This window comes from Aspergillus ochraceoroseus, assembly GCF_002846915.1.
Source record: "Aspergillus ochraceoroseus IBT 24754 chromosome Unknown P175scaffold_2, whole genome shotgun sequence".
Classification (NCBI taxonomy): domain Eukaryota; kingdom Fungi; phylum Ascomycota; class Eurotiomycetes; order Eurotiales; family Aspergillaceae; genus Aspergillus; species Aspergillus ochraceoroseus.
The window spans coordinates 3,567,744-3,593,657 of NW_024468477.1; the positions used below are offsets into that span (position 1 = coordinate 3,567,744).

A 25,914-nucleotide genomic window follows, 5' to 3' on the forward strand; every position below is an offset into this window, starting at 1 on the left:
GCAATTGTGGGAGGAAGAGTGTAACCACTGCTGATTCCCGGTTTATCCTAAAGGATCGGAACGACCTTTCAAAGCCAGGTGCCCAGCGACGGGTCGAGATATTTTCTTCGCTCGACAGAAAAACAAATCTGTCACTGAACGGGACAGAGCTGAGTGTTGAAGTCGGCGGTAGAAGAAATTAAATGAAGAAAAGAAAAAAGGCGGGAAAAAAGCTGTGGGAGGGCCGATATTTAAAGGGCACTAGCGTGGTTTATACGGCAGTTCGGAGAGACCTGTGGTGCTGCAACCTGGCCTCAAACAGCACGGTTCACACAACACTACTGGAACTTCCCCCCCGCAATAGCCTCCAGACAACTACAGTTGTCGGCAGTTTCTCTTTTTCAATCAGGATTATGCTCTTTGGGGCTTGTCGGGATATATAATCTGTGGAATTAACGAGGACTTTCATTCAGTTTTGTTGCTGTTTATTTAGATCTCCTACCATCTAGACCCCCCCAGTTCCCCAACCGGACCGCAAGATGGACTACGAAGCGTTGAAGGACCAATGGAGCGATGTTGAAGACCGTGATGGAATCAGACTGAGCTGGAATACCCTCCCAAGCTCTCGCATGGTGGGTTGATAATGACAGGGGTGTCCCCTTTACGCTCATACTAAGCTCTGAACAGGAAGCGTCCCGACTTGTCGTCCCTATCGGTGCGGTTTACACTCCTCTCAAGGAGAGATCTGATGCTCCCCTTTTACAATATGAGCCGGTGACTTGTAAAGCGCCCTGTCGGGCGGTCCTGAACCCATATGCGTATGAAACTGGTCCATCTGCCCCAACCATTGCGCATTGCTAACATCATGAAGCAACGTTGACGTCCGGGCTCGGATTTGGATCTGTCCTTTCTGTCTTATGCGCAACCCCCTTCCTCCTCACTACAAGGATATCACGGAGAGCACGATACCGCCAGAGCTTCACCCCCTGAGCACGACGATCGAGTATCAATTGGCACGCCCTGCCCCGGCTCCTCCCATCTTCGTATTCGTCGTCGACACCTGCCAGGAGGAGGACAGTCTGCAAGCGGTGAAGGATTCGTTGGTGATGAGCTTGTCTTTGCTGCCACCCAATGCCTTGGTTGGATTGATCACATTTGGTACTATGGTAGGAGCCCTATATGTTGCCTTCCGCCTGTTTCGATCTAAATAGATTGTTGACACGTGTGTATAGGCACAAGTGCATGAGCTTGGATACACCGAGTGCGCTAAGTCCTATGTCTTCCGCGGCAGCAAAGACTATACCGCCAAGCAAGTCCAGGAAATGCTGGGTCTCAGCTCTGGAGTTCGCCCCAACATGCCAAACATGCCTCAGCAGGCTGCCCGGCCGCCTCTTGGCCCTGCCGCACGATTCCTTCTCCCAGTCCAACAGGCTGAGTTCCAAATCACCAACATGCTGGAGCAGCTTCAGCGTGACCCTTGGCCCGTGGCAAATGATAAGCGCCCTTTGAGGTGTACTGGTGTGGCTCTGAGCGTCGCTGTTGGCCTGCTGGAGTCCTCTTTCCAGAATGCCGGTGCCCATATTATGGCTTTCACAAGCGGCCCCGCTACTGAAGGCCCAGGTCTTGTTGTTAGCCCGGAGCTGAAGGAGCCAATTCGTTCTCATCACGATATTGATCGGGACAACATCAAGTATTATAAGAAGGCAGTGAAGGTGGGCACTAATTCTTCCGTTTGAACGATTAAAGATACTGACTTCGAGATAGTTCTATGATAACCTGGCCAAGCGTGCTGCCAACAACGGCCATGCCATTGATGTCTTTGCTGGTTGCCTTGACCAAGTCGGTCTTCTGGAAATGAAGAATCTTGCTAATTATACTGGTGGACATATGCTTCTCACCGATGCATTCACATCTTCTCAATTCAAGCAATCGTTTGTCCGTGTCTTTGATAAGGATGCAAATGAAAATCTCTTGATGGGTTTCAACGCTTCACTTGAAGTTCTCACGACAAAGGAGCTTAAGGTCACTGGCCTGATTGGTCATGCAGTTTCTCTGAACAAGAAATCCAGCTCTGTAGGCGAGACTGAATGTGGTATCGGTAACACCTGTGCTTGGAAGATGTGCGGAATCGATCCTTCTTCAAGCTACGGTATTTACTTCGAGATTGCGAGCCAGGGTGGCCCTGCGGCGGTGCAGCAAGGCCCTCAGCGAGGCATGATGCAGTTCCTTACATACTACCAACACTCCTCTGGAAACTACCATCTCCGCGTTACCACTGTTGCCCGGAACCTGAGTGGCCCTGCTGGTGACCCGGCTCTCGCTCAGTCTTTCGACCAGGAAGCCGCTGCTGTCCTCATGGCCCGTATTGCTGTGTTTAAAGCGGAAGTTGATGATGGCCCTGATGTTCTTAGATGGGTGGATCGGATGCTCATTCGACTTTGCTCGCGGTTTGCTGATTACCGGAAGGATGACCAAACATCGTTCCGACTGGAAAAGAACTTCACCCTATATCCTCAATTTATGTTCCATCTCCGCAGAAGCCAGTTCTTGCAAGTGTTTAACAACTCCCCTGACGAGACTGCCTTTTACCGTCACGTTCTCAACCACGAAGATGTTGGCGATTCCCTCGTAATGATTCAGCCCACACTGGATTCGTATTCTCTGGAACACGAAGGAAGCCAGCCAGTTTTGCTGGACTCCGCTTCCATTCAGCCATCTCACATTCTTCTCCTGGACACTTTCTTCCATATTCTCATTTTCCACGGCGAGACCATCGCGGAATGGAGAAAGGCAGGATATCAGGAGCAGGAGGGCTACGAAAACTTGAAGCAGCTTCTTGAACAGCCAAAGGAGGACGCTCGGGTTTGTATACTCCATGGGAAAAGAAATAAGATCTAAGCTGACCGTTTACCCTAACAGGAACTTATTGCGGACCGTTTCCCTCTGCCCCGATTCATTGTTTGTGATGCCGGAGGCTCTCAGGCTCGTTTCCTCCTGTCTAAGCTCAACCCGTCCACAACGCATACCACGGGCGGATATGGCGGAGGTGTGACATCACAGACGATCTTTACCGACGATGTTTCTCTACAAACATTCATGGATCACCTAATGAAGTAAGTGATGGGATTCCTGTGGGGCAGGATGGAGCTGATCATGCTAATAAATGTGACAGGCTTGCGGTCTCTGGAACCAACTAAGTTTGGAAACGCGGTAATGGCCCTTACGAGAGCAATGGGCGGTCTTACGTCGGTCCTTGGGCCGTGTGTATCTTTAGCGCTGATTTGGTTTCTTCTTCTTCTTCTTTTTTTTTTTTTTTTTTTACCTTGAAATATAGCCACTGTTAGATTCAATGAATTCATCACCAATGAAGCTGCTATTAACTTAATTATCGGGCCAGGGTACTAGCACCTGTAGCTAGGATTTTCGCGTACCACCGAGCCGGGAAGGAGAAAACTAGTATTTTATCACGTGATATAGCCGGGTTGAGCCCTAAACGCCTTTCCTGATTGGGCGGCTCGCTTAGTCCCTAGCTTGAATACTGTCCGACTCTTTTCTGCAGCTCGAGAACTTTTTTCTCTTTCCCTTCTCTGTACCAACCACCTCGACCAACCCTCCCAGGACGATTGACGACCTTTCGCACTCGCCATGCGTAAGTATCATCTCCTTGGGGATTGTAACCCTGGCGACTAACATTTCTCCCGTTGGGCAGCTCCCAAGTTCGACCCCAATGAGGTGAAGATCATGTAAGTTGTTGCACTTGGAAAACAAACTTTTGTCAATTGGTCTCCGGACAAGAGAAACTAACGAGAGTATAGCCACCTCCGTGTGACTGGTGGTGAGGTCGGAGCCCAGTCTGCTCTGGCTCCTAAGATCGGTCCTCTCGGTCTGTCCCCCAAGAAGATCGGTGAAGATATTGCCAAGAACACTGGCGACTGGGTAAGGAAACTGGAAGCAATTCTCGTCGGTCCGGACAGATTCGCTAACATTGGATTGTTCGATTGGAATAGAAAGGTCTCCGTGTTACTGTCAAGCTCACCATCCAGAACCGTCAGGCTGCTGTCTCGGTTGTGCCCTCCGCCTCTTCGCTGGTTATCAAGGCCCTGAAGGAGCCTCCTCGTGACCGCAAGAAGGAGAAGAACATCAAGCACTCCAAGTCCATCCCTCTCGACGAGATCATCGAGATCGCCCGCCAGATGCGCAACCGCTCTCTGGCCAAGGAGCTCCAGGGTACCGTTCTTGAGATCCTCGGAACTGCTTTCTCCGTCGGCTGCAAGGTCGATGGCCGCAGCCCCAAGGACGTCAGCGATGACATCAAGGCCGGCGAGATTGACAGTAAGTTTTTTTTTTCCCGTCTTGTTGGTGGTTGCGGCGGTGATGCTAATTTTCCCTAGTTCCCTCCGAGTAAATTTGATCGTGATTCTTATGGCGTTCGTCAATATGTATTGGCATTGCTAGTTTAAAGAGAATAGGATCATTTGCCTTGGCGGCATTCAAAAAAAATGGTTTAACGATTCATGACATTAGGATTCCCACTTGTGTTCAACTGGAAATGTATAGTTTTTTCACTTGACACCTAGGTTTTTTTTTTTTTTTTTTTTTTTTTTCGTCTTTTCTCCCTTCAAAAAAACCAAAGTCTCTTACGGTCTGTCTCTTGACATTACCGTGGAATACGCATCTGGAAGATTCCCCCCGACCTTTGCAACACTCTGGCCCTTACCGTTCCTTCCCGCCTTCGGGCCTGGATTGAACTCATTTTGAACGTGGTATAGGCTTATTTTAAGCAAAGAAGATCAACTGACCCTCTACTCACCGCGGTATCTTGGGGAGAAGCTTTTGCTTTTTCGCAGTGGATACCTTGGTCCATTTGAACGGTCCACATCCCTGTAATCTTGTCTATTCTCGTAGTTGGATTCAGTTATATTTCTTTGATAGAGAATTCCAAATTCTGAATTTTTCCCAACCCCCAAAATTAAACCAAAATAAAGTCAATAGTCCATCACCATTCCCCGTCGTGAAAAATCAACCAGGGATGTATTCGTGTTATCAGTCCAGTTGATGTCAGCGCGGCTTGGATTGTCGGGGGGTGCATTAGGGGGTGCATTGAAAGGGACCAGGATGGGATTCCTACCGCATCCGAGATGTGGTCGTGGCTCGTGTATATCATCATTAAATAATATCGATATAGATGTACTATATTATATTAAAAGAGACGATCCAACGGCCCCATTCCATCCCGCCGTGGAGGAGCCCACTAAAAGTTCATAGCTCTTAGTTGGCGGCTTGGTGGTGATCCGAGTCTAGACATTCTCTACAATCCAGGAGATGATACTCCGTACTATCTGTTCATCTCTGGGAAATAGAATCATTTCTTTCCCTGTAATACAGACTCTTGATCAATTCCCACTGAATATTATTATTGGCTTATAACGTGCATCCGAACTTGAATGTTCCCCACCACCTTTTCCACTCTCTATCCAGAATCCACTGTTTTCGTCGTGATTCATTCCCGCCAGGTTGTTGGTTAATTGACCCAACTATATATATATATATAGATATAGATATATAGATATAAATATATAGAGATATATGGTCAGAACGGAGAACTCGCGTAATTTCGGGAGGATTCCTTCCTCTCCGCTGGCCGTTGGATCATCTCCGCTCCAAAGAAGCGCCTTGCGTCCGCCATTCCTATCCAGAAATATATAGATATAGTAATATATCAAAAATAAAATAATCATAATAAAATATCATATATTTCCCTCAATTATAGGATAAGAATTCAGGGAAGAAAAGAAAAGAAAAGAAAAGAAAAATCCGCTAGTGGTGCCATCCATGTTCAGCCTTTTTTTCCAGCTTTCCTCTGATCTTCATCTCATCTTCTTCTTCTTCTTCTTCCCTACCACTAACTAACTGACCAGTTAACAGTTTCCCTACCTAGTGGACTAGTTGGTTTATAACCGTCTTATTAATCTGCGTCACTCCCCTGACTCTCTTCTAACCGTCCTGTCTCCCCTTCGATCCCTTTCCCTCCTCCCTTGCTTCAGCCGCTTTCTTCTGCCTGCCTCTGCCATTTTGACGTCCTTGGTGGATGCGACTCCCCTCCTCCTCTTCCTTCTTCTGCTTCCTCCCCCTCCTGTTCTTTCTTTTTCTTTTTCTTTCTTGTTCTCTCCTCTTCTTTCCCTCCATCTACCTATCTATCTCCTCCCTGGCAACCTTTCAATCCCCGCCCGCGTTCATGTCGAGCCCCGAGACAACCCGTGGAGGGCGTCGCTGAGTCTCATCCAAGTCCGTTCGTTCGGCCCAGGATGAGATGTAGGAAACGTTTCAAGGAGGGATGCTTGTCGATAATTCCAGAGTGCTTGCCTTTCAACTCATTTGACCGCTCTCACTCAGCCTTGGGGGGTGTCTCGTTACCTAAACCTGCGCGCTTCCCCCCTCCCCCTTTCTAAGCCTTTTTATTATTATTATTATTATTATTATTATCTCTTGGATCCGATTCATTTTCGGACCTCTTCTTTTCCTCTCAATACTTGGAGCGAGAAACGGTGCCGGGGCCAAAATGTTGCCCTCGGTAGCACCGTTTCCGCCAGTCCAACCTCATCACCACTTGAACAGTTATGAATCCCTGAATGAGTCTTGCCATTGGAATCCAACCTTTACCGCGACACTGCCCCGCCATGACCTTCTCAAGAACTCCTTCCAGTCCGCACCTCGTTCGCGGTTACAATACCCTCACCCGGTACAGCGACTCGACATCCCTGATACTGCCCACTCGACGGCGGCCTTGAAGAGTGCCGGGGAACATGCCTTGAGGAGGAAAACGCCAAATGGAACGCTAGCGGCGGGATATGATGGAACCCCGGGCGACACCACCATTCAACCCCCTGCAACAAAACATATCCTGGTTTCCCCCCTGGAATCCGGTCAGTTAATCTCTCAGACGGCGCTTTCCATCGATCCCTGGCAACAAGCCCTTCTCGACCAGTCACCGGGGAAGCCCTTGAACTTTCCACCCATCCATAAACCCGAATCGAGTCGAGGCAATATCCCCGACGATTTCGTCCCAGGCGTGAATGGCGCCAGTTGGGTCCGTTCGTTGAACTATGCGCCGGGAATGGACTCGCTGCTCAACCAATCCCTACCCATCCAACCGACCCAACCCCGGTTTTACTGGCATAATGGCGCCTACGTCCCTACCGTTCTTCCCACGACACTGCAACCATGCATGCGTCCCACGGCTTCGGCAGGAACGGGGCCCTATGGTCCATATTGGCCCGATGGGGTGTATATCCCCTACCGTCCGGCAGCCTTTCGTGAATCCCGGTTGACTTCTCCCGCTCCGTTTGCGAAACCACTCGCCCCGTCTGCCCCTCAATTCGTCGATGCGAGCCAGCAACCCTTGAATCGGGCTTCGATGTCTTCCAACCCCCCCGAACTGGGCGTCGATTGGAACCAGGCCTCGGTGCGAATGCTCAGCCATGAGGCGTCGCTGAAGACGAATTTTCCTCCCCGCCATTCAGAGCACAAGCCGTTCGAGCCTCCAACCAACCAACGCGCTCCCCCCGTACACACTCGCCAAAGCCATTCGGTCTCTGGCTTTTCCCGCCAGCCCGCTCAAGATTCTTTCCCCCCCTGGCCAGGGACTTCCGGTGCCACTGGGTTCCAGAGCGCTGGAGCCGTTCCGCATTCTCGGGCGGCCAATGTCGAATTTAAGGAGAAGGTGCTGTCGTGGGCTCATGGCGTCTATGTCGACCTCTTAGCATCCATCCACCAGGCACGTCGAAACAGTATGTCCCTGGACGGCCACCGCCAGCGCACTGTGAAACCGAGTATTTATCCGAAGCCGCCACGCCAACCGGGCCTCGACTTCTCCCATTCCCACGTGCCGGACCTTGCGCGTCATAACAGTTACCCGTCAAGCCAGTCTGGATTCCCTCCCATCGCCTATTCTCGTGAAAAGTCTCACTTGCGCTACCCAAGTTCCCGGTATGACCGCCCATCTCTCGCGCACTTCCAGCCAATCCCATCTGACACCCATATTCTCGACAGATTACGACACAGCGGTCGACTGACCGCTTCCTCTGCCTCCCAGTTTTCGACCGCCTCCAGCAGTGAGAACACCATCGCCATGAATGCCGTTTCGTCCCTGGAAATACTCTCCCATTTATGTATGGAGAGTGGCTGGGAGTGGATCGATGGCATGCTGCTGGGAGGCTGTCTCGCTTATGGCTTAGGTGACTATAACAAGGCGATGAGGTGGTATTCTAGGATCATTGCTCGAGATGCAACGTGAGTATTCAATTTCGGAGAGACGGCCTTCTTATTTTTATTATTATTTTTTTTTTTCGTCGGAAGATTGACCTATTTCGTAGGCATGTGGAGGCGATCTCAAACCTGGCCGCCACCCTCCTAGCCTTGGACCGGCGAGAAGCAGCCTTGCAACACTGGCTTCGTGCGGTTCAACTACGCCCCAGCTTTTTCGAGGCCGTGGAGCATCTGATTGGCCTCCTGTGCAGCAGCCAACGTGGCAAGGAAGCCGTCAATATCATTGATTTTGTGCAAAACTCTCTCCGGTTTCCGAAGAACGGTGACTGCTTCACCGCGGATGAGCACGCCAGCGAACCGGAGAGCGACGCCGAAAGCCGCGCATCCAGTGCATCAGACTTGGGATCCTACGAGCAGGCGGCTTTCGACTACGAGGATGACTACGGCCGATCGACGTACGGCCCCCCGCGGGCTTCGGGGGAGGCTGTGGCGGCGGGGCATGGTTCGAGTGGCTATGCTATCCCCGGCTGTGATAACGGCCGAATGCTGGCCCTCGTTCATGCCAAGGGAAATATGCTTTACGCGCTGGGGGATAATGCGTCGGCTGCCGCAGCGTTCGAGGATGCAATTTTGATTAGTGCCGGTCGCCGACGTCATGGGATTCAAGGCTTGATCAAACAGATATTTGCTGCATTCTCCCACGGGCCCCGGACCGGACACCCATCATCCCGGACGCTGCCTGCTGCACAGGAAGAAACTATCCTCCTATACCCCGACAAAGCTTTACAGACGGCAACGTTGGTCTTCGCGCCCTGTGGAACACCGCCCGGGATCAAATATGTGCCGGAAGGCCTGGCGAAGAAAGCTGCTATTTCTACTACGAGTAATTCGTTACTGTCGCTGGCCAAGATCTATCAAGATGGCATGTCCAGCGTCTCCCATACGAGCATGCCGAGGACTGCCCCCGGTGTGCGAGACATTCTCGCCCTCTATTATCTCTCTCTGTCGCTTCAGCCCAGTCCCTCCACGGCTAACAACGTGGGTATCTTGCTTGCTGGAATTCAGAACAATGCCCCTGGTGGAAAGGGCCTTGCCCGTACTAGTGGGGAGATTCAGCATCCCGAGATACCGGGCGTGATTCCTGGGACCGGCATCTCGCTTGCTCTCGCGTACTACAACTACGGTTTACATCTTGACTCGCGACATGCTCATCTTTACACCAACCTGGGCAGCCTGTTGAAGGATATCGGTCAACTCCAGGCGGCTATTCGGATGTACGAGCAGGCTGTTCATTGTGACGGTCACTTCGACATTGCCCTGGCCAATCTAGCAAATGCGGTCAAGGACGCTGGACGCGTGAATGACGCTATCTCCTATTACAAACGCGCCGTGAAAGTGAATCCGGATTTCGCTGAGGCGGTGTGCGGGTTGGCTAATGCGCTGAACTCGGTATGCAACTGGACCGGTCGGGGCGGAGTGGCCCAGGGATACGGCTTCCGGGATCGGTGGCACGTCGACGACCAGGGTATGCTTCGGGATTCGTACGGCCTGACGTCCGGTTCTGGCTGGATCAAACGGGTGGTTGATATTGTCGATCGACAGCTCAAGGAGGGAGAGACCTGGGGTCGTGGGTTACTAACTCCCAGTGCGATTCAGCGGCTCTGTGCGCAGCTGATTCCCGCAATGGAAGGCCGCCGCCGCTCCGCTTCCGCCGCTCTTGCTACTATCCTTCAGTCCTGGGCGGGACAGAAATGGGAAGGTTCCCGGGTTGTGAGACTCGTCGAACGGGCCATCCGGTCGATCATGTGGCAGTGGTACCAGGATCGCTATATATATGGTAAGGCCTATTCCACCTCCAAGTATCGACGACCGCAGTTGCCCCCCGGGTTGACTGCGCCCAATGCGCCCACTGTGCTCCCATTCCACACCTTTACCTGCCCTCTGTCTGCGAAGCAGATTCGACAAATATCGCAGCGTAACGGACTCCGCATCTCTTGTTCAACTCTCCGATCATCCTGGCTCCCAGATACGGTGTATCCGCCGCCACCACCTCCGGAGCCTTACCTGAAAGTTGGGTATGTGTCGTCGGATTTCAACAACCATCCCCTTGCCCACCTCATGCAGTCCGTGTTCGGGCTACACAATCCGTCGAGGGTCAAGGCATACTGTTACGCGACCACGGCCAGCGACAAGTCGATTCACCGGCAGCAGATCGAAAAGGAAGCTCCGGTGTTTTGCGACGCCAGTGGCTGGTCTGTTGACCGACTTGTGAGACGGATCGTGGAGGATGGGATTCATATTCTCATTAATCTAAATGGCTATACTCGAGGTGCTCGGAACGAAGTTTTCGCGGCACGGCCAGCTCCCATCCATATGACGTTTATGGGATTTGCCGGGACATTGGGGGCGGAATGGTGCGACTATATTCTTGCCGACCAATTATCGATTCCCCCCGAAACCCTCTCCCCTGGTGGCCGTCTTACTCGGATTGAGGATCGACTGCTTGAGGAAGACCATAGTGAAGATATGGAGAATTGGGTATATGGAGAAAAGATTGTGTTCACCCGGGACACCTTTTTCTGCTGTGACCATCGTCAGAGTGCCCCTGATGCGAGGGATTCGTTTGTTTCTTGGGAGCAGGAGCAAGCACGACGCTGGCGAATGCGAAAGGAGCTGTTTCCCAACCTTGGTGATGATGCCATCATCCTGGGAAATTTTAACCAGCTATATAAGGTATATATATATATATATATCTTCTTTCCACCAGATTTTTGTGGTAGAAATGTCCTCAATGCTAACGATGGTGCAGATTGAACCGACAACTTTCCGGACCTGGCTTCGGATTCTTGCGAGAATCCCCAATGCTGTTCTTTGGCTTCTCCGCTTTCCTGACCTTGGGGAGCAAAATCTGAGGGAAACCGCTATCACCTGGGCTGGCGAAGAGACAGCATCGCGCATCATTTTCACCGATGTTGCACCTAAGAATACCCACATCTCCCGAGCGAAGATTGTTGATCTGTTCCTCGACACACCCGAGTGTAACGCACACACGACAGCGACCGACGTCCTGTGGAGTGGAACTCCACTCCTAACCCTCCCTCGCTACAAGTACAAGATGTGTTCTCGCATGGCGAGCAGCATTCTTAGCAGCGCTCTGCCGAATTCAGACGCTGGGCGAAAAGCCCGAGACGAGCTGACAGCCGTCTCTGATGAAGATTACGAAAACAAAGCGAGCCGGTTGTGCCTCAGCTTACAATACCAAGTTGGTGGAGATGGCCGAGCCAAGGGCCGGTTGGCCGAATTGCGCAAGATGTTGTTCGAAGAACGGTGGAGAAGTTCCCTTTTTGATACCGCGCGTTGGGTCCGCGATTTGGAAGATGCCTATGAACAGGTGTGGAATCGATGGGTGACTGGCGAAGAAGGCGACATATGGTTATGATGCGCGCATCACAAATATACCCCATGAGCGTTGGATTTTTCCTTTTTTCTTCTTTTTTCTTTTTTTCTATCCCTTCTTTTTTTGGGTTCTTTTCTCACTTGGATATGATCGATTTGGTGTGTTTATGCAAGGGATATATCTCCTATGGGGTTTTACGAATTTGGTTCAAATTTTGATATGATCTGGATAAGGGTGGAGCCATTTTTACTCCCACATATAATCCTGTATGTAAGGATTGGATTTGCATACTGGCGTTTGGATATGATCTCTCTCTCTCTCTCTCTCTCGGGTATGACTGGATCACCGAATATGATGACCCTAGGATCCTTAGATCCGCGGATGCTGCAATGGAATGATTGGATTTGTTTGGAAATGACGATCATGATATCATTGCTTGCTTGATTTGATTGCTTACTTGGTATATGGAATGGAATATAGGTACTTTTTTTTTTGCATATGGCGTTAAGGAAACAGGGCAGACAGCACAAGGGTATTTAGAGTCTTTCTGTTCTGCGGTGATCTATATGGACCACATAATATCACATCATATATCATGATTAGGATAATTTCGTTACCATGTATGTGTATATGCAAGTGTATAACTATAGATATGTGTCTACAGTAACCCTCGGAATGATTCGAAGTAGGAACCCGCAAAACAAGAGTAGAGAGGAGAGAGGAAAATCGAAATATATTAGAGTAGATACTAGGTTTTTAACACAGCGAATGAATGAATGAATGAATGAATGAATGGACTTTCAATCTCGTGGATCCTGAATCTCGAGTTGCAACTCCCAAGTCCAAACCAACCAACCAACCAACTATCTAACTGAACATATCCTCTGCCCTTCGACGAGGACCACCCCGCCCCTCAATTTTATCCGAGAACAGCTCCTTGCCTGCATTGGCATTATACTTTGACGGAAACAGTTCGCGCACTGAAGCCTGTTGCTGTCCGGCTCCGCGACCCTTGATTGACAAGCCGTTTTCCGCGGCGCCGCGGATCGCAAAGCCTGGGGTGGCAGCAGCAGCAGCAGCAGCACCACCACCACCACCACCACCACCACGGATACTAACGCCGGTGGCTGGCCCCGCCGGGAAGAGCTCGACGTTGCGATTGCGGTTGGGGCCGTCGTTGTGGGCGCCGTCGACGAGGGGGAGAGAGATGCGGCGGGCGAAGAGGTCGGCGGTTTCGTCTGCGGCGTCGATGGCGTCGGATCGGCGATGGTTGCTATGTTGTTTATTGGGGAGGAGAAGGTCCTTCTTGAGATAACTGGTTGCGGGTTTGTTGGGGAAGAGTTCGCGGTCTTCGTTTATTACGGCGCGCGAAGAGGAGGAGGTCGGGGAGGATACGAAGAGCTCCCGGCCTGCGTTCCTGCGGCTGGGTGGTGGTGGTGGCGGCGGTGTACGCTGGCGGAAGCGACGTCGCGACTCCTGGCGTTCGTCCACGTATCCGCCCCCCTCGGCTAGGAGGGTGTCTCGACCCGGTGAGGCGCTGCGATCTCGTAGTCGGCCGGATCGGCCACTGGCTTCGGAGGGGAATAGCTCGACGAGATCGTGATGGCGTCCGTCACGGCTTCGTCTTGTTGTTGTTGTTGTTGTTGTTGTTGTTGTTGTTGTTCTTCCTCTTCCTCTTCTTCTTCCCCCGTGGTCGCTGTCCGGGCTCCCTGCCCTCGCGGTATTATCATCGTACATGCTCGCCGTGATAGACTCCTCGGCATCTCGGTTCCGTCGTCGTCGGAGTTCCCGCCCATCAAACCGTCTCCGGTGGTAGTCTCCTTCGTTGTCGCTGCCGCTACTACCGCTCTGCCGTCTCTCCGCGAGCTCCCTCCGCAATCGCTCGCGCGGATCATGCTCCGGGTGCATGAGGTAGAACCGACTCGCCTCGTGCGCGCGCGGTTTCTTTTTATCCGCCTTCACGGCAGACCGCACCTGGAGCACAGAATCCGGGTGCGACGCGAGACCCTTGGCCGACCGAAGACGCAATGCAGGGATCCCTCCTGCCTCTTGTCCTTCTACACCCGCAACAGCAGCAACAGCAGCAACAGCAGCAGCAGCAGCAGCAGTAGTAATGTCATCGCCAAATCCATTCTCCATCTCCGTCGCATGTGTGAGTGCTGCCAAGGCTTGCAGCCCAATCTCCGGCGTAGAGTAGACTATATTGGCGGAGGTATCGTCGATCCACTCCACGCGGGCGGGCGACTCGGCGGGGAAATACGTCAAGGCGAATTCCTTGATGTTCTCTGTTGTGAGCTCGTCAACACCGCGGACATGGACTTTTTCGTATTGCGCTTCTGCGGTTTGCGAGTCGAGGATTGTTCCCTCTGCGGTCGTGGCTGCAGGGTGGAAGGGTTGTTCCTGCTCCAGGTTCAGTCTGTTAGAGTTGCTTTTGCTTCTGGATTCAATACGGAAAAGACAGCATCGCTGGCTTACAGGTTCGATTGCCTCGGGTTCAGGCAGAGGACCTAGATCTAGGTCCATGTCGATATCCATGGTGTTCTCCATTTGGCGGGAGGGGGGTAGGTTGGGTGCTTTGCTTGTTGGGGAGAGGGAGAGGGAGAGAGAGAGGGAGAGAGAGAGGAGGGTAGGACGCGTGCTTGCTTGCTGTTGGATTCTAGATTGGAGAACAAGAGAGGGATTAAAGTGAAAGGGATTATATAGAGAGACAGAGAGAGAGAGAGAGAGAGGGAGAGATGAAGTGAAGCTGATCTGAAAGCTTCCGAAAGCTTCTGAACTTCCGCTGCAGACCGCCTGGAGACCTGGAGACTAACGAGTTAGTGAGTCTCTCTTTTTTCTTTCAAAGAGAACAACCCTCGTTTTATTAAATTGGATTGATTGGATTTATTTCTTCGTGATGTTGAAATGAAGATGTATGGATAATGAGTCTAACGATAACCTGACAATATTCCAGATCAGTTCTTGACTTGAGATTTGAATAGCTTCAACCCCCGCATTCCCACGCGTTCTACGGAGTACTCCCTCTTCTTTACTTCCTAGCTTCAAACAGAAAGCGTGAGTTGCTGGCGTTTCACCACAGTATCCTTTACAGACTGAGAGACTCCTCTCCCCCGCTGTCGAACGATTCCGCAGAGAGAGCTGGCGGCGTGTCCGCAGTAACATCATCCACTCTCCCATCCGCAAAAAGGGCATGGCTTCTTTCCAGTTGTCGATTGCGACAAATATACCCCATCGGGGTGTGTCCGAATTCTCGACCTTTCCTGGTCATTGATAGCCACTCCTGAAGAAAACCCAGGGCGTCATGGGCTATGGAGCCTGCATTCTGTGTATAGGAGCTAAGAGCATTACCGTTTGATTTCACCCCCGAAATCGGTTCTTGTCCGAGGTATTTCAGAATCGCCGTATAATCCTCATACGAGAAAAATAGGCGGCCCGCCAGAATACCTAGTTCAATGAGGAGAAGAGCTGGGAACTGATGACCCGGCGGAAGCGCTGGGAAAGCATAATATCCCAGGGAGTTAAAATGGATCATCTCCTTGGTGACAGGAGCCGCGTATACCAATAAGTGTGTGACTGGTTTCGGCTGGGCCGTAATCAATGGAATCAAACACTCAACTTCCTCGGGAATGATAACAAGGGCTGTTGCGGTTCCAGGGCTCCAAAGGATCCAGTGTACAGGACGCTGGACGAAAGATTAAAAAACAGAAGGAACCCTCTTTATATAAGAAGGAAACTCACCAAAAAGTCTGCAAGCCACTCGCCTCGCCGTATCTTAACCGTCCTCGTAAATTCCATGGAGACATACAGACGAGACTGTTGACCATTTCGGACCGCGTATTTTCGACCCGTGGCGGTTCGCTGGAGCGCCGTAAATGCCGGTTCGTACCCTTGCGAGCCGGCAAGGCGTCCGTGAAGCGCAAATTCTTTGATTGCTCCATGAAGTCCCGGGAAGATGCAATGCTGGAGACGTACCGGGGGCTGGATATCGCGGACGTCCTGAACCTGCGTCATCAATTCCCGTTCTTGTTCAACCTCGGCGAAAGCCAGTGCCGATGCGGCCACCGGTCGATCCGAGCCAAGGCGATGCCTGTCTAAGGCTGCGGCAAATTGTATGATCTGGACATGCCTAAATGTAAGATCTGCGGCCGCGCGAGAGGAGGTGGTCGACTGGGGAGCATAGAGCTCTTCTAGTGCATGGTGTTCTCGCTGCATGAGGGTTGTCATGAGTGCCTGTCGCTGCATCGGATCCGTTAAAAACCCCCCATAGCTCGATTGGGCATCTATTCGGCGGCAGAAATCATATCCTTGGTTCAAATACAAGGGTTTGAGCTGCTCCTGATTCCGGCATGTCTGCTCTAGCAGCCAAGAGATAACATCGGTCGAGTTGATTTTGTGGCCATGCATCTTCCGTCGGTGGTCTAGGATGCTCTGATGGGCCTCTGGTGACGCCAGGAAGACGATAGACTGGGATGTTCCTAGTTGACGAAGTCTCATGGCAGCTAACCGTGGGAATAGTACTTAGTATCTTGGAAATCAAACACTAAATCAACAACAAAAGAAGGGGAGGGGGTGTTCAGTTCATTTGTTTTTACCTTGCACAGTATGGTCCTTTGTCTGCCCTAGGCTCACGGTTAGGGCGCCCTGTGTAGACGGCGGGAATTTTAGATCGGTGCCGCGTGTGTGAGCCTCATCTAAATAGACCAAGCAGTTGCCCAAGTCATTTGCAAAGGAGGACGCGAGAAGAGGCACTTCGGTCTCATTTCGGTCCACCACCCACGGTTTATTCCCAGCGTCAAAGTATATAGCTGCCGGCGCTTGGTGGTCAATGGACAACCATTGTCGCACGAGATCACGGTTGCTAAGCTCGAGGATATGGGCACCGGCGTCGATCAGCGTCCGGATACCCATGTTATGGAGTTTGTGGAGGAGTCCAATCTCCGTCAGATGTTTCCCATTCCCGTGCGCGGCCACTTCATACGATCGATTGCGCGGATGAAGTAAATAGGTTAGTACCTCCGCATTCGTATGGGATAGGGCCGAGAGGTCCTTCTGTTGGATCGTGAGAGGAAGCATGAAGCGGTCATCATTCGTTCCACTGAAACCCGTAGTGAGCGCGTCGCTCTGGGTTGGTCCACCGTCGTCCCCGTTGAATAGCGGCAGGTCCCACGCGGACATTTGCAGCCTTTGCGAAAATTGGGTGGCATGGACTGGAAACACGTTATGATCGAGGAAGTAGTTGATAATGACTGTCACATATCGCAGATGTTGCCAAACGTCTCGCATCTGCACGTCATCATCAACATTGATCAAGTTCCAATGCCGGAGGGACGGAGGGAGGCTGTCCGAATGCGATATCCAACTGTTATATTGACTGGGCGGGTCGTCCGACTGGGAGAGATCACGGAAGCATTGAGAAAGCTGCTCTTGAGACAGCCCGTTATAATAGAAGGCCAGACAGGTGAGAACAATGGCCACATCGGGATGACCCCATTCTGCTTGCTCGGACGGCACCCCCTTGGCAAGGAAAGGAACTGCGATGGGACTCCGGCCGGGGTGCAGTCCATACTGCACGTTCCATCGCTTCTTGAGGCATAGAAGAAGGATTCCATGACCAATCAACCCGCGAAGAAGGAATAGGGTCTTCAACTTGGTCGGCTGCTCCCCAAAGCTTTGATTTAGGAGCGGGATTACGGTGCCCTCCTGAACGGTAGTCTGAGAGATGAACTGTCCCACCAGCTGCAGATCGCAGTGATCCCCCAGAAAAGAGATGGGATGTCTCTCGGAGAAACACAACTCGTCCACTAGCTTTTGATGCAATCTCTGCTCCACATCCGGACGCAGAATGTGAATAATGGGGAAGCTGCCGTGGGGCCGTCGTACGACCTCGATGCTGGAGGGAAAGGCCTGCTCCAGCTCTGCCAAAGACTCCTCGATCATACTTAAGAGCACATGGGCAGTCTTCCAGCGCTGCGGATGGCCGTCCACAGGGAACTGGGACCCACTGGGATAGATGAGCTGAGTTTTCACGGCCAAGGAGAAGTCACATTCGTCAATGACGTCCCGACACACGCTGCCCATCCAGGCACTGGTCGATAGAATAGCCTTGGCCGATTCAAGGCGAGAATCGGCCACGCACTGGAACCCATTGAGCCTGAAGGAAAGAACATGCTGGGGCAGGGTTAAGATGACGCCGCATTGTTGGCGTATCTCCTCGTGAAGGGCTCGATACTCGCGGATTGAGTCCACCTCGGTTGGAGACCTTCGAGCAAATGGAATGTGAAGTACCTCGCGACCAACCAGGCCGCCCAGCCGGGCTTGGAGAGTCTGTGCCGTTTGTAACAGGAGGGACTCAGGGACCAGCAGCCGGACTAACCTTCCCCCATCTGCCAAAGCACAGAGCACAATCGGCGTTACAACCGAGGTTTTCCCTATGTGCGAGTGACATTAGCATACATATCCTCGGTGACAACAGCCCCTTCTCATAAATGCTCACCTTGACCCATGTTCATCTGGAGGACAGAGTTTGACCCCGAAGCAGGAGAGATGGTGGCGCGCGCAACATCGACCTGGGACTTTCGAATGAGGATACCCGCATCGATTTCCATCAGGAGCCAATCCGGAAATTCCTCTGGGTCCCAGTTTTCATGGCCGCCGTTATCATGCTCTTCCCGGAAGCGTTTCGCATCTTCCTTCCTAACCGCATCATGAATTCGGAGGACCTGCTGCAGACGAGTGATCAAGACCCCGTAGGCTACAAATGCTTGCTTCATATTGCGCCCAAAGCATCGCGGAGCGGAGGAGCGTAGCTGCTCCAGTATAGTCACTGGGGTCAAACATGGCCAGAGATGGGCTATCGAAAGCCACTTATGACGCATGTCCGACTTGGATAATAAATCACGGATGGATTGTAGCTGCGTCTTTGTTGCATTTCGCGCGCCCTCTATTGCCGATCTTGTATCCTGTGCGGTGGGAATGCTCGCGGGGGAGTGCTCTCTGGTGCACACGCGCTCCAAAGAGTCCAAGCTACTCATTAGGTTTTCTCCATATTCTCTTCTCACTGTCGAAGGAGATGTGGTCAACTCGTCAATAATGGTCCTGAGTTCTGCACGATGCGCAGAAGATTCTTTCGAGTGCGTATCATCGCCAGCATGCATCACCAAGCGAGATGACGCGGAGCCGCGAATCTCAGAGGAGGCTCGATTAACGACTGGCCTCTGAAGCTCCCTGACGGAACAAACCTCGAGTGGTGCGGGCTTCAGAAGCAGGCTGCTTATATCCGGAATCACTTCGGATCGATGGGGAACCGGGTATCTTGATGTATTTGCCTTGATTCCCAGTGGAAATGGACCTACTGAGTAGCCGACGTGTCGGTCTAGAATGGTTTGAATGTCCCGAAGGCTTTGTGCAAATTCAGAGTTCTTTATGGGACAAAGAAACCCGTCATCGGCAATTAAGTCAATGGCACCGTTGATATCAATGACTGTGGTGGATATGCCCAGGGAATGAAGCTTCTTGTACGGCCATTGCTCACGGATTTCAGCTGTGATGGCGTGGCGCTCCTTTTCAAAGAGTTGCGTATACTGTGCTAATGACATTGATTGCGGAATCCTCTTCTGGAGTCTGGCGTTGTTGTACGTACTCGCCGAGGAACCGAAGCCCTTTTCAATCCATCTGACGATAGATTCCGGGGAAAGCTCCTCCTGTGGGAGCTGGAACCCAGAATACTCGGCATGTGCTGGAAGGTCAAGGCTCTGCAGACTAGGCAGGATACAGAATGCGACCAAGACACGCAGAAGCCCCATATCCACATCGTCGCCAAGGGCAATGATCGCAAGCTTAAACATGATATCGTACCGTTCAGCGGGGTACTGTCGGCAGAGATGGACCAGCTGCCCCCATTCGGCGGGGATATTTAGCTTCATTAATTCATTTATTGAGCTTTTTTGAAACTTGGCGGAGTATCCGGTGATCCACTCGACCTGGCCAAAGAACTTCGCCAATGACGGAGTGGTTGTTATCCGCGTTGGAGGGTGCCGCAGCAGTTGGGCCACCTCATAGACTGGAGAAGAGCCCAAGCTCTTTGTTCGTTTGTCACGACTACCATATTGTTGATCTTGAGCAGCAGGAAACAATGAATCCAGCCGAGGTTCGGATCTCCCAAAGTTCCGTCGGCGCAGATAACTTCTCTGTGTGAGGTATGGAACACCCCGGCGCTCTAGATTGAAACAGGAGGGGCGGTCTTGCAGGGAAAACACGGCCAGCCTGTTCAGTTTCTCAGCCATCCTCTCGACAAGGGGGCGATATTGATCATGTTGGATCGTAACTGTTAGATTCTCATCCCAGAATACTTTCTGCTGGCGTTTCATTTCTCTGGGGTAGTAGTCTCGCTTTGGAGTAAGCTGCGCCAGGGCAATTAACGGTTCGGCCTGAGAAGGCCCTAGTGAGTTCCAGGGTTGGCTCATCGCGCCTGTAAGACAGGCGAGAGCCTCTTCGGTGCCGCTCCGACCTGTGAGAGGATCTGGGAGGGGAAAGGAAGTGAACGCATGCAGCAGCGATTTGGTATATACCAGCAGTGGCTCGGGCTCGCACTTCAGCCGGCCAACCTCGCTATCAAGCTGGTACCGACCATATCTACCATCATTCGATGCCATGACCAGTACATGCGGTCCCTGACGGCGGTAGGATAATGGCCCAATTGGAACAATCACACTTCGGTGCAAGGGATTGGCCGAGTCACGGAGGATAATCTTGCTCTGCAGACCATACCACGTTCCAGCATCTTGGTCTGGGTCGATTTCGGCGTGTAATTGCCGGCACACCAGGAGACCTTTGGCATTAACCGTGAAGTCCAGATCCATGCGCTTCAACTCCACGCTGAGGTTTCTGACCCGTGGTTGAAAGACGGTCAACTTCTCAACATCCTCGAATTCTTGGAAAATTGCAGCCACTTCGGAAAAAAGATGACTATGGGGATCTACCAGGCGGACCTGTCCGCGAGCGGCTTGACGAGTCCGCACGTCAAGCACCCAGTTACCAGGACGATTCAGAATCCAACTGTGCTTCCTTCGTCTGATTTCCACTTGCTGGGTTCTCAAATCGAGCCAGTGAAAACAATTCGAAATTAGCGGAAATGGGAGATCAGCCTGGGCGCCAGTCCCAAAACAGTGTCGATTAACCAGCCGTAGGCGAGAGCCCTTCGCAAGGGCTTTAATAATCACTTCATTGCCAACCTGACCGAAATGAATCTGATGTCCATTTCGCAGGGATGCCAAGGTGTAACTCATGCCCACCATGGCAGATGGGAAGATCAAGAGGTGCTCCTGTCCGAATAGATCCTGTACTGTCGATGAGTCTCGGATTTCCGAGGGAAGCTTTCCAATTGGCTTCTGGTCTAACAGCAAATGGCCCTCCAGGGGGTGATAGTGCACGAACTGTACTCGGGAGGATTCAGTCGCGGTCACCTGTGCCTCCATCCACCATTGTGATTTCGGAACCTGGCGCCAGGGGCCGAATACTCTGCGCCCATTTGGGTCCTCCGGCAAAGCTGATTCGATTGCAAGCTGCATGCAAATGTTTTGGCTTGCCAGAGAATCGCGAAGTGTGGCCTCCATAGAGAAAGTCATCCGCAGATCCCGTACCAACATCCCCCGGACTGTTTCTGAAAGATTGGATGGATTTTGCAAGTTTTCTTGGATGGTGATGCAAGCCTCCAGGAACATCTGTAGGTCCCCGGCATTCAAGATGTCCTCTTGGGATGCAGCAAATGTTCTCTTACATAAAATTCCTGCTAGTAATGCGTAGTGGCCGAGACGCTGCGCAGTTTCAAAACACACACCACGTCGAATCTCCAGGCGTAAATTCCGAAACCAGTCTGAAGTTATCAGCCGCACTCGATGGACCAGTTGAGCACCCTTTTGCTTTGATGGCGCCGATCCAAGGTTCCATATGCGGAGAATCAGCGTCAGCAACATCTCCATGCAATATGCTTCCCGCCAATTCCTGGATATCCTGGAGAGAATCTGCTCGATCTGTGTCGCCAACTGAGAACAAAACTCCGGGTCGTTGAACACCCGGTGTACTGTACGAAGAGTTTCTCCATTAGCGCTGGGTCCAGCCTGCAGCGCCAAGTAAGAAACTATGTGCATGGTTGATTCCAGGCTGAAATTAAGATTGGACGACCCTAGTTCACGGAGCAGAGAGAGCCACCTTGATGACTTGCCCGCGAGGAGACTTTGGTAGGTAATGTATTCATGAACGGTAAGCTCGGCTGGACATTCGCCCTGTGTCGTGATGATCTCGTATGACGACCGACCATTTCCGTCTGCTGCGAACTCCGGCGCATTTTCACCTTTTAAACCCGCGAGGACCGGCCTGTCAAGGCTAAAGTGATGGGCGAACGTTACTTGAGACGGTAAATCTGACGCCCATCTCCCTTCCTTCGTGTCGTAGTAAGCGAGATCGAGTCCACAGGGTAGTAATACTAGTTTATCAGAGACCGGAAGATTGGATCCCTTGTAATGAGAAACGAGGAAGGACTTGTTTCGGGACGCTAAGTGAAACCTCAACCCTCGACGCTCTATATAGGGCTGTATACATGGATAACGATCGAGAAGTACTCTGACAGGCGGCGATGCTCCTGTTGTGGCTTGCGTGTTCTCGGGAATCCCCAACATACTCAACATCCTCCATGTTGCGTCACGATACTTCGCCAGGGCATCAGGCATAGCAATTTCGAAAATAACCGCCCTCTGACGCACATCTCCCGCTTCTCCAGGAAGATAGTCCTCATGCACTTCGATTACGAGTCTTTTCCGCTTCCGCTTGGCATGACAGTGGGAGCAAGTGCTCCACGGTCTTTCTTTCTTGCGCTCGCAACGCATTGAGTTGACCTTGTGGTCTAATTCCCGGTACCGACTGTTGATACGCGTCAGCTCATCTTTCTTTTTTAGTCGGGCTTCTTGCGATGCAGTCAAGATGGTCTTCTGGAGGGTTTTTAGACGTTGCGCGTCCGGGGAACACCGAACGTATCTATCAGAGAATCCATCTGCAACCGGGTGAGAGAACAAGGTGAGGTGTTTGAAGCGACAGCGATTTTGGCGACGGTCCAGATACTCTTGGATTTGACATAGTCGTTTCATGTCCTTGTAGGATGTGAGTTGCAATACGTCAAGCAGCTTCGGCAAAAACACCGAGCTGTATTCTGCGAGCAGGGGAAACTGGCGTATGGCATGTTGATCCAACAGAATCCACTGTTCAAAGAGATAAAGCATCATGATACTCTTTTCCTGGACTGATGTATTGAATGAATTAGACATCTGGTCAAGATAACGCTCTACGGCGTCTGCCATCACGGACCCTGCCGGACCCGAACCCTGTATCTGACTTTCCAGTCTGTGAAGAGAAGAGTAAGACTTTGCAAAATTCCGATACGGCTGATTGATACATGCATCCAGTTGTGTCCCTGTCAACTCACGTGGGGGGATAGCCTTTCGCCGGTTGTTTAGTCCTTCCGACAACATTCCTTTCAGGAGTGCAGCACTGTTTGGTAATTGAAGACGTGTATCGCGATCGCTTGCACGCGCCGGCAGGATTGGTATTCTCTTCTGAGCAGACCGTTTGAAATCGGACCATTCAGCCTCTATGCCTTGAGCAGCATATTGGATACCATCAGAGAAGTGCAGGCTGCAAGCCTCCCTGAAATATACAAGGCCAGTTTCCTTCGGGTGCTTCTCTTGCTGAGTCTCGAGCTTAGCAAGCCGTCGACATAATTTTGCTAGGAGAAAATGACGGGACTCTAGCGGCAATACCCCTTTCGAGTCCAGCAACAAATGGAAGTGTATCATGCAAATGAACATTTTATAATAGAACCGGCCTACATGTGGCCCGCAGGCTACATAGAGCAGTCTTTCAACACAGACCCGCACCACCAGGTAAAATGGACTCCGCCGCCAGGGGAGATAAGCATCATGCCAGGAGACTTCATCCCTTATCCGCTTGCGGGTGAGCGGCAGTACAACCTGGGATCCCACCGACTCTAAGAGCACCATGAGCATCTGCGTTATCAAGTGCGGTGCAGCGGTATCGCGGTGTTCAATATTGTGGACCCCTGCTTTCTTTGTTTTGGCTGCAAATTTCTCGACAGTCTCCCCACTTGCTTGATCTAGAAATGCTGCAAGACTTTGCTGAAAGGACTCGCTGGTGAACACGTCCATTGGAATCGCAACCGCAGTACCGGGGTAATCACAATTTAAGGCGCCGGTGCAAGACAGTACGCTACTTGCAGTGGGCGAAGCTTCGAAGCACTCCACAATAACTTGTTTCTCGCCATTTTCATTCCTAGTTTTGGTCAGTTTTTTGGCCATGCAAACTTGGGGGGGGGGGATTAAGGGACTCGAACTCTCTTGCAGGCTGAACGAGCAAGCCAGCATTCTGTGCGGTAACATGCAACATCAGCCCAGTCTCCTGCTCCACCTCCGCAAACGCCGCAATCAATTGACCCCGGACAATCTGGTCGTCGTCATGTATCAAATCACCCAGCTCTAGGGATCTTTTCACGCGCACCAGTATACCCTGAGGCCCGGTGTCGTGCAGTGAAATCATCGCGTCTACTGCCCGAAGAGCACGCAAGATAAGCTCCCTGTTTACCTCTCCCACGTTGCGATCGTACTGATTAGGGGTGCGCGCGGGAAGAACGATGTGATTGAACGCTTGCTCAATCACTCGAGGTGAAGTTGCGGCCATGGCAAACACGGGAATGACTGATAGCCAATGGCCCGGCTGATTCTATTCTCTGATCGGTTGCTTCGTGTCCGTCTCCAGGTCGTTGAGCGCCTTTAGTCGGAGGTATTCCTTTCCAAGCAGGTGCATATAAAGGATAGAAATGACTGTTCGAGGTCCGAGGGGTATCAAGACAAAGAGCAGGCCCAAAGCGGGGTTAGACATGCAAAAGTACTTTATAGCAGGTATCTCAGCCTTGCCAGCATATTCCTTTTCTTGGTTGCTGTTCTTAACACCTGCATTTGGCTAACTCGTTAGTTATCGGTACACCAAAATCGGTACACCAAAAGGCAGGTCTAGCAACTTGGATAAACAAATTGGGAATATATATTACTTCAAAGTCATTTGGATAAAAAGCTCGCAAGCTCAATCCGATTTTCTAGAGACCTGATGGCGATGCTCAAGCTCCAGGTTCGGGGCGCGCAAGGCTGAGTGAGTGTGAGTGGGCGAAAAGACACCCCGACCTAGTAACACATACATATAGGAGCCATTTGAAGGGATCTGATAATATAGTATATTCTGGCAAGAGATGCACGACAAGAGCTTCCAATCTGATTTCATTCAAGACGCTGAACCTGTAGCCAACGTGGGAGCTGAACTCCTCCACCCCCGTTTCGGTCCAGGGTTTACATATGCAATCATTGCATGTTACTCCGTCCTTATATAGCGTAGATTTAGGCGATATCCATCGCCCAATCGTGGTGTCAGCTACGGGTATGTATGTTTCCTATGATGCCGGAGTTATGGGCTTGGGCATTTTGGCAGTGTAAGCTGTGCGGTACTGGAACCAAGAGCAAGCCTGCTGGGCGTCGCAAGGGGAGAGAGAGTAAGTATACATAAGCGGCGGGGAGGTGCCGTTGGACTTGATTGTGATTGATTTCTTCCCCCAAATAAAGATAATCCAAGCTAATTAATCTCTTGGATAAAGATGCCATGGTAAAAGAACGACCGCGGCCTCCGCATCCATCGCCATGCAAGTGCGACGGCAGCGACACCACGCACGTCGATGCAAAGTTCGTCTGGGCCCGGAAAGCCAGAAAGTACGGCGAGGAGGTGTATGCGATCTGCAAGCGATAGATGTACATATCTGAGCTAGCTCAGCGGTTACATGTGCGAACTCATGAGGGAAAGCCCGGTGATTCCGGACGATCCCCGGGGCTTGGGAAGTGGAAACGGAGTATCTTTTACGGATCTCGATACCCTCGTGTGGTGCCGAATGCTTCGTGCCGGCCAGCGGAAGATCGCGCGGTCTATTTGCCATTGGGCGCCTCGTGAGAAACTTTGGGGAGCGCAGGGTGATAAGACCTATACATATGCCCTATGCCCGGGGGAAAAGGGGGGGGGGTCCATGCCTGTCTTTTGTCCGTGTAAAGTAAACCGATTCGATCTAGATGAGTCTTCAACAATTTCCATGCTTCTCGGTCGACTCAGTCCTAGTCTTGGTCTTGATCCTCTTTCTACCACTCCATATATGTACAGGATTTTACATCCGTCGA

General features: G+C 51.6%; 5 protein-coding genes across 5 annotated transcripts; 3 read left to right on the top strand and 2 right to left on the bottom strand.

Annotated features, from left to right (window-relative positions):
• The first annotated feature begins 339 nt into the window (after nt 1-339).
• On the top strand, nt 340-3,299 carry sec23 (GTPase-activating protein SEC23). Its single transcript, XM_040898849.1, has 7 exons — nt 340-611; nt 667-797; nt 851-1,145; nt 1,212-1,691; nt 1,744-2,841; nt 2,899-3,092; nt 3,152-3,299. Exons 1-7 carry the CDS (start codon nt 519-521, stop codon nt 3,174-3,176), a joined length of 2,316 nt encoding a protein of 771 aa, XP_040754775.1. The 5' UTR covers nt 340-518; the 3' UTR covers nt 3,177-3,299.
• Nucleotides 3,300-3,624: 325 nt separating this feature from the next.
• On the top strand, nt 3,625-4,495 carry P175DRAFT_0522399 (60S ribosomal protein uL11; the record flags this gene model as incomplete). Its single annotated transcript, XM_040899259.1, has 5 exons — nt 3,625-3,628; nt 3,689-3,722; nt 3,795-3,915; nt 3,987-4,311; nt 4,371-4,495. The coding sequence occupies 5 exons, from the start codon at nt 3,625-3,627 to the stop codon at nt 4,382-4,384; spliced, it is 498 nt and encodes a 165-aa protein (XP_040754776.1). The 3' UTR covers nt 4,385-4,495.
• Nucleotides 4,496-6,352: 1,857 nt separating this feature from the next.
• On the top strand, nt 6,353-11,759 carry P175DRAFT_0169454 (UDP-N-acetylglucosaminyltransferase). The gene is made up of 4 exons (XM_040892500.1): nt 6,353-7,965; nt 8,029-8,268; nt 8,352-10,977; nt 11,054-11,759. The coding sequence occupies exons 1-4, from the start codon at nt 6,539-6,541 to the stop codon at nt 11,681-11,683; spliced, it is 4,923 nt and encodes a 1,640-aa protein (XP_040754777.1). The 5' UTR covers nt 6,353-6,538; the 3' UTR covers nt 11,684-11,759.
• Nucleotides 11,760-12,297: 538 nt separating this feature from the next.
• P175DRAFT_0499933 (NCBP3 domain-containing protein) lies at nt 12,298-14,360 on the bottom strand (the record flags this gene model as incomplete). The annotated part of the gene is made up of 2 exons (XM_040896841.1): nt 14,117-14,360; nt 12,298-14,041 (listed from the first exon to the last, which is right to left on the bottom strand). Coding segments are annotated over exons 1-2 (1,584 nt in total), but the record flags the coding sequence as incomplete, so codon positions are not given.
• Nucleotides 14,361-14,726: 366 nt separating this feature from the next.
• Nucleotides 14,727-24,382, bottom strand: P175DRAFT_0434067 (uncharacterized protein; the record flags this gene model as incomplete). The annotated part of the gene is made up of 5 exons (XM_040893633.1): nt 14,727-15,323; nt 15,380-16,158; nt 16,234-18,069; nt 18,135-23,977; nt 24,039-24,382. 5 exons carry the CDS (start codon nt 24,380-24,382, stop codon nt 14,727-14,729), a joined length of 9,399 nt encoding a protein of 3,132 aa, XP_040754779.1.
• Between the last annotated feature and the right edge of the window lie 1,532 nt (nt 24,383-25,914).

Excerpts from the sequence above, each read along its gene's own strand:
- sec23 (XM_040898849.1), top strand. The coding sequence starts at position 519 with ATGGACTACGAAGCGTTGAAGGACCAATGGAGCGATGTTGAAGACCGT. Across the intron at positions 2,842-2,898 it reads AGCCAAAGGAGGACGCTCGG|GAACTTATTGCGGACCGTTT; the intron begins GTTTGTATACTC and ends TTACCCTAACAG. Across the intron at positions 3,093-3,151 it reads TTCATGGATCACCTAATGAA|GCTTGCGGTCTCTGGAACCA; the intron begins GTAAGTGATGGG and ends TAAATGTGACAG.
- P175DRAFT_0169454 (XM_040892500.1), top strand. The coding sequence starts at position 6,539 with ATGTTGCCCTCGGTAGCACCGTTTCCGCCAGTCCAACCTCATCACCAC. Across the intron at positions 8,269-8,351 it reads ATCATTGCTCGAGATGCAAC|GCATGTGGAGGCGATCTCAA; the intron begins GTGAGTATTCAA and ends CCTATTTCGTAG. Across the intron at positions 10,978-11,053 it reads ATTTTAACCAGCTATATAAG|ATTGAACCGACAACTTTCCG; the intron begins GTATATATATAT and ends ACGATGGTGCAG.